The sequence below is a fragment of the Brassica rapa genome, unplaced genomic scaffold (genome assembly GCF_000309985.2).
Source record: "Brassica rapa cultivar Chiifu-401-42 unplaced genomic scaffold, CAAS_Brap_v3.01 Scaffold1022, whole genome shotgun sequence".
Taxonomy (NCBI): Eukaryota; Viridiplantae; Streptophyta; class Magnoliopsida; order Brassicales; family Brassicaceae; genus Brassica; species Brassica rapa.
The window spans coordinates 58,704-66,579 of record NW_022610956.1 but is presented as its reverse complement, the minus strand read 5'-3'; the positions used below and the strand labels follow the sequence as shown (position 1 = coordinate 66,579).

Below are 7,876 nucleotides of genomic sequence, written 5' to 3'. Positions count from 1 at the left end.
CTAGGCAGACACTTCTAGGAACAAAAACAACCACAGATGATAAGATTAAGACAAAATGCAACTTCTAGCAACTTATCATGATCCATTGGACTCTAAACCATCACTCAAAAACGACCAGACACATTACACAAGCTATTGTTCAGGTTTAGGAGGTTTAACTTACAGCCAAGGAACCTGGGCTGGTTCCTTGAACCTTCATATACACACTACTCATCTGAGCTTGGTGGATTTGAGTTTTGGATTCATTACCCAACTCCTTTTCCTTGTGTGTTTGGCCCTGTTTGTAAAGCTCACCCTTGGATCCCCTCCTGTCCTCCTGGTCTTCTTGGTTCTATTGGACATCATCCGCCTGTGAACTTTCCTTGAAGCATGGCTGAATTTGAGTGCTTTTAAGAACATGAGATGAAATGGCTTCTCATTGTTTCTTCTTGCTGATTTGACTTCACCATACACGACCAGGGGATCAGATAGGAACCCTGAGAATGACTGAGAGGACCGTGGCTTTTGTTGACTCCATATTGAAGTAAATTTGAGAAAGTCGGTTTGAGCAGTCTTCAAGAAGGTGTGAGCTTTGAGCTTGTGCTTGATGTGTAAAGGTCATCACATAACATTTAATAACCTGTCACCACAACTAAAGACAGGTATCAAAAGACAATAAAGAGATCAGAACATGGTTTCTCACCAAGTCTGATCTCCAAAAACACCTTAACAAAGAACACAATGGACATAAAACTTTCTTGAAACTATTCAAGCAACAACACTGAATCCTAATTATCATAACTAACCATTCAGGTAACATAGAAACATCACAACCTAACACCAGGTCTAAACAACATTTTAAAAGAAATTTCTAAACTTTTTCTTGACAATTTTGAAGCAAATAAACCAGACAATTTTCTAGACAAGATTAGAATAATATAATGGCATTTTTTTTTTTTCAGAGACAGAGATTAAAAATAGCACTAAGACTCTTAACAAAATTCTAAGGCAGACAAATACTTAGACAAAATGACAATTGGACAGTCTTTTCATGTGTAGAAACTAGACAAGAACAACAAGCTAGTTTCTAAACACCCTAAGACAACACAAACGACCAGCACACACAGTGCTTTTATCAGAGTAGAAGATTCCGCTTACTCTCAAGAAACCTGAGCTGGTTTCTTGACTCTCCAGCCCATGGGGGCTTATTGAAAGTACATTTGTTTCAGATGTGGATTGAATATCCACACCTATCCTTAGTGAGGCCTTCTTGCAGTGCTGACTCTTCTGACCTTTCTTCTCTTCCAACTTGAAGTAGGATTGTTGGACAGAGACTGAGCTCTGGTTGTCTCTCATTAACATGAGCAAAGACCTTGCAGATTTTCCATGGAGCGCTTCATCTGAAGTATTGCTCAAACACCTTTGCCTCTATGGTTTTTCTTCATCATTCTGACCCGAGGAGAGTAGTTTGGAGTTTTGAGGTTCACTGAACTCGGCCCATGCTTGAAATCTCATCTTGAAGATTTTTGGACCAGTGGATAATAGGATGTTCCTACTGGTTTGAAAGGGACAGGATTTGAAAGACTGGACTTTGATGATAGCTTGCTGAATGAAAGCTAAGACTTTCTTGAGTTCCAGAGACTGAGATACTCCTTTATCTTGAGTTCTGGTGAGGCTTTTCCCTCCTGGAATGATATGATCATGGACCGGCACAAGGATGGAGATAAAGAGTTCAAAGACCAATCAAGGGAAGAAGATGATGCCTTAGTCATTCCACCAGGTCCCATCACTCGCGCCAAAGCTAGAAGACTCAAAGAAGCTGTTGGAAGTCTACTTATGATCTCATGGAAGCAAGAAGACGGTCTTGATGGACGTTTGATCAATCAAGACACTCTTATCACCATTCAAGCAATGGTTTCAAACTGATCATCATCTAAGCAAGTGCTTGTGTGTGCTCTTTTCCTAGCCTTTGGTTTTGTCCCATTGGGTTTTCCAAAGGAAGGTTTTTAATGAGGCCACAAGTTACTTACATAAACCTTAGATGATGTATCACGGTTCCACCTTAGGTTATTTTTAAACTATGGTTTTTATTTCATGTTTTAAAAACTCTTTTCGAATTTGAATAAGTCTTTAGTCTTTGTTGTAGTTCCAAGGGAGCCTGTTCCCTTTAATGATCTCGAGAATATGGAGCCTGTTCCATACTTCTCTATATAAGTGTGTTTGCGTTCTCTCTTTTAATCACAATCCTTTTCTACAAATCTATCAGATTTCTTTGTTCTCTCTTTACTTCTCATCAAGTCTTGAGTGAATCTCGTTGGTGTGTCATATCCAACAACTAAGGGTGTCTATTTTGGTGTGTAATATCCAAGCTAGTCATCTAGGAGTATCAAGGAGCCATTCCGCAACTCTTTGTGTCACCAAACGATCCATCACCTTGATAAACTTGAGTCTCTGATTCGTTTATACAAGGATCTATCCAATTCAATCCAAAGAAGCATCCTAGGAGTTCATTAAGTGGTATCAGAGCTGCTTTGGATTGGGAAGTTTTCGATTTCTCTTCTGTTTCAAATAAACTTTTCAACTTCTTTGATTACCATTGATAGATCTGCGATCTGTTGTTGTTTCTCGTATCATCTGAGTAGCATATCACCTGATTGCTAATCGTCTGTGTTGAATCCTATTAGATCTAAGTGTTCTTATCATATTTTGAATCAAACTCATCCGATCCGTGTGAAGGAAGTAATCGAATCGCTTGATCTGTCGAATCACTTGCTGAATAACTTGATTTGTGTTGTTTCTGTGATAGATCTGTTCTTATTTGTCTTGAATCTGATCTGCATAAATCCAAAATTGATAGATCTAATCTTAGTCTTGTCGATTTGAATTCTCTAATCCGTGATCTGCAAGTTTTCTATCTTTTGAATCTTTTGAAAGTTGTTTCCGCGTCGACTAATTGTTCTGATTTGATTCTTGTGAACATCTTACTTGTTTGAGTGTTTCTGAATCAGGTACCATGGTGAGAGAGTCGGAAGATGAAGCAGAACTCGTGAGACAGAACAAGTTATTGAGAGATCAGATGACTGAGCAATTAAACCAAACGATGATCACTACCGTTGCTGATATGATCAAGAGCAGTATGAAGGAACTTCGCGATGAAATAAGGCAAGAGATAAGGCAAGCTACGGGCCAAGGTCATAGCAATGAGTCTAGACGAGAAAGACGTGATGAAACCCCGAGAGAGCATGCTGAATCACAAGAAACAGACCACTACTATGAGCGTAACCGAGCCACGCACAGCAGTTCCTCTTCTAGAGATAGTAGAAGGAGACATAGAAGAGATCATGATGAAAGGAGAACTTACAGAGATGATCTTGCTGGTTTAAAGCTGAAGATACCTCCTTTCCATGGCAAAGTTGATCCGGATGCTTACTTGGAATGGGAAAAGAAGATGGAGTTGGTGTTTAACTGTAAGCACTACACCAATGCCCAAAGGATTCAGATAGCAGCAACTGAGTTCCATGACTATGCGCTGAGTTGGTGGGACCAGCTTGTGACTACCAGGAGACTTAACCAAGAGTATCCCGTTGAAACATGGCACGAGATGAAGGCTCTCATGCGTAAAAGATTTGTGCCAAATCACTATCATCGCGACTTGCACCAGAAGTTAAGAAGACTCACCCAAGGATCTCGATCTGTTGAAGAATACTATCAAGACATGGAGCTGTTGATGCTGAGAGCTCGTGTTTCTGAAGATAAAGAAGCTACTATGGCTAGGTTCTTAGGAGGTCTCAACCGAGAGATACAAGATAATGTTGAGATGCAGCACTATGTGGAGATAGAAGAGATGCTTCACAAAGCTATACTAGTTGAGCAACAAGTTAAGAGGAAGGGCCATTCTCATTCTCGTTACAACACCAGACTTCAGGGAACTAAAGAAGAAAAGTCTAGCTATCAAAAGGAAAGCAAACCGCAACTGAAAGAAGACTCAAAGCCAAATTCCTTTTACAGCAAGGATAAAGGAAAGGCCGAGGTTTCAAGTGCAAGAGCTAGAGATGTTAAGTGCTTTAAGTGTCAGGGTAGAGGCCATTATGCAAATGAGTGCACCAATAAAAGAATCATGATTCTTCTTGAGAATGGAGAGTATGAATCTGAGGATGAGCTTTCAGAGTCTGAGTGTAAGGCGCTTATTGAAGAAGAATATGAAGAAGAACCCGTGAAAGGAAGGTTATTGGTGGCTAGAAGAACTTTGAGTTTGCAAAGTAAAGCTGAAGAGCAAGAACAGAGAGAGAATCTATTCTACACTCGGTGCCTTGTGCAAGGAAAGGTCTGTAGTCTTATCATTGATGGAGGAAGTTGTGTGAATGTAGCTAGTGAAACTATGGTAAAGAAGCTTGGCCTCCAAGTACAGAAACATCCAAAGCCCTACCGGCTTCAATGGTTGAATGAAGAAGGAGAAATGAGGGTTTCTAGTCAGGTTTCGGTTCCCATTGCAATTGGAAGGTATGAGGATGAGGTTCTCTGTGATGTATTGCCTATGGAAGCTGGACATATCCTTCTTGGTCGGCCATGGCAATCAGATAGACGAGTGATACATGATGGCTACACCAACAAGCACACGTTTGAGTTCAAAGGAAAGAAGACTGTGCTGGTTCCTCTAACACCAAAGGAAGTTCATCAAGATCAACTGCAGCTACAAAAGAAGAAAGAAATAGACCTCAAACCTGAATCAAAGAAGCAGCATAGTCTCTATGCCAAATCGGGTGAAATCAAAAGAACTCTCAATGCTCATCAATCTATTCTTTTACTTATCTTTAAAGAGTCTCTTTTGAATGTTACTGACCCAACACCGGTATATCCGAGTGAAATTAAGTGTCTTTTACAGGAATTTGAAGATGTATTTCCTGAAGATAATCCAATTGGTCTTCCACCTCTTAGAGGGATTGAGCATCAGATTGATTTTGTTCCTGGTTCTACACTTCCAAATAGGCCAGCTTATAGGACTAATCCCGTGGAGACTAAAGAACTGCAAAAACAAGTTGAGGAGTTGATGGCAAAGGGGCATATCCGTGAGAGCATGAGCCCATGTGCAGTACCAGTGCTTCTTGTGCCTAAGAAAGATGGAAGCTGGCGCATGTGTGTTGATTGTAGAGCCATCAACAACATCACTGTAAAGTATCGCCATCCTATTCCTAGATTAGATGATATGCTTGATGAATTGCATGGTTCCTGCATATTTTCTAAGATTGATTTGAAAAGTGGATACCATCAGATTAGGATGAAAGAAGGAGATGAATGGAAAACTGCATTCAAAACTAAACATGGTCTTTATGAGTGGTTAGTCATGCCATTTGGATTAACCAATGCACCTAGTACATTCATGAGATTAATGAATCATGTTCTTAGATCATTCATTGGCATATTTGTTGTGGTATACTTTGATGACATCCTTGTATACAGTAAGAGCTTTAATGATCATATAGGACATCTTAGAGCTGTTCTTGATGTGCTTAGAAAGGAATCTCTTTTTGCTAACCTTAAGAAGTGTACTTTTGGAACGGATCACTTGGTTTTTCTAGGCTTTGTTGTGAGTGCAGATGGAGTAAAGGTAGATCAAGAGAAGGTGAAAGCAATACAAGAGTGGCCGATTCCTAAAACCATCAGTGAAGTGCGAAGCTTCCATGGATTAGCTGGCTTCTACCGACGGTTTGTAAAAGATTTTAGCACCATAGCCGCTCCATTGACTGAGGTGATCAAGAAAGAAGTTGGATTCAAATGGGGAGAAGCACAAGAACTTGCCTTTCAATGCCTAAAAGAGAAGCTTACTAATGCCCCTCTTCTTATACTTCCTGATTTCAATAAAACTTTTGAAATTGAATGTGATGCTTCAGGAATTGGAATTGGTGCTGTTCTTATGCAGGAGAAGAGACCCATAGCATATTTCAGTGAGAAACTAGGAGGAGCGACTCTCAACTATGCTACTTATGACAAGGAACTCTACGCTTTGGTGAGGGCTTTGCAGACATGGCAGCATTACCTATGGCCCAAGGAGTTTGTCATTCACACTGATCATGAGTCTCTCAAGTACCTTAAAAGCCAAAACAAACTCAGCAAGAGACACGCAAGGTGGGTTGAGTTCATTGAGACATTTCCTTATGTCATCAAGTATAAACAAGGTAAGGAAAACATAGTTGCTGATGCACTATCCAGAAGGTATGTTCTCTTGAACACTCTTGATGTTAAGCTATTAGGATTTGAGCAGATTAAAGTAATGTATGAGAATGATCCTGAATTTAAAGATGCTTATAAGTCTTGTGAGAAATTTGCTGCTGGACATTACTTTAGGCAGGATGGATTTCTTTTCTATGATAATAGACTTTGTGTGCCTAATTGTTCTTTGAGAGATTTATTTGTTAGGGAATCTCATGGAGGAAGCCTCATGGGACATTTTGGTGTCGCAAAAACTCTCAAGACCTTGCAGGATCACTTCTACTGGCCGCGGATGAAAAGAGATGTGGAAAGACTCTGTGAAAGGTGTGCAACTTGTAAACAAGCTAAGTCCAAAGTCCAAAACCATGGTTTGTACACGCCTTTACCCATCCCTTATCATCCTTGGAATGATATCTCTATGGACTTCATTGTTGGATTGCCTAGAACTCGTACTGGTAAAGATTCAATCTTTGTGGTAGTTGATAGATTTTCTAAGATGGCACACTTCATTGCTTGTCATAAAACTGATGATGCATTGCATGTAGCTAACTTGTTCTTTAAGGAGATTGTGCGTTTACATGGCATGCCTAAGACTATTGTATCTGATAGAGATACTAAGTTTCTAAGCTACTTTTGGAAAACTCTCTGGTCTAAACTAGGCACTAAGCTATTATTTTCTACTACTTGTCACCCACAAACTGATGGTCAGACTGAAGTAGTTAATAGAACTCTTGGTACACTCTTGCGTGCAATTATAAAGAAGAACTTGAAATCATGGGAAGATTGTTTGCCTCATTGTGAATTTGCATATAATCATGCTGTGCATTCTGCTACTAAGTTTTCTCCATTTGAAATTGTTTATGGGTTCAATCCCATCTCTCCTTTGGATCTAATACCTTTACCTGAGTGTGAAAGAGTTAGTCTTGATGGCAAGAAGAAGGCAGAGAAGGTACAACAACTTCATGAACAAGCAAGGCGCAACATAGAAGAGAAGACTAAGCAATATGCCAAACAAGCAAACAAGGGGAGGCGTGAAAGAGTCTTTGAAGTGGGTGATCAAGTCTGGATTCACCTAAGGAAAGAAAGATTTCCTAATGAGAGGAAATCCAAGCTCATGCCAAGGATTGATGGACCATTTGAGATCATAAAGAAAATCGGCAACAATGCTTACAAGCTGGATCTCCAAGGAAGGTATGATGTGAGCAATAGTTTTAATATCACTGACTTGGTTCCTTATTTTGCAGATGAGCCAGATTTGAGGACAAATCCTTTTCAAGAGGGAGGGGATGATATGATCATGGACCGGCACAAGGATGGAGATAAAGAGTTCAAAGACCAATCAAGGGAAGAAGATGATGCCTTAGTCATTCCACCAGGTCCCATCACTCGCGCCAAAGCTAGAAGACTCAAAGAAGCTGTTGGAAGTCTACTTATGATCTCATGGAAGCAAGAAGACGGTCTTGATGGACGTTTGATCAATCAAGACACTCTTATCACCATTCAAGCAATGGTTTCAAACTGATCATCATCTAAGCAAGTGCTTGTGTGTGCTCTTTTCCTAGCCTTTGGTTTTGTCCCATTGGGTTTTCCAAAGGAAGGTTTTTAATGAGGCCACAAGTTACTTACATAAACCTTAGATGATGTATCACGGTTCCACCTTAGGTTATTTTTAAACTATGGTTTTTATTTC

At 40.0% G+C, this 7,876-nt stretch overlaps 1 protein-coding gene across 1 annotated transcript; it reads left to right on the top strand.

Moving 5' to 3' along the window:
* Positions 1–2,344: 2,344 nt before the first annotated feature.
* On the top strand, positions 2,345–7,612 carry LOC117131538 (the record flags this gene model as incomplete). The annotated part of the gene is made up of 6 exons (XM_033283635.1): positions 2,345–3,391; positions 3,452–4,564; positions 4,862–5,108; positions 5,556–6,193; positions 6,326–7,094; positions 7,248–7,612. Coding segments are annotated over exons 1-6 (3,531 nt in total), but the record flags the coding sequence as incomplete, so codon positions are not given.
* Between the last annotated feature and the right edge of the window lie 264 nt (positions 7,613–7,876).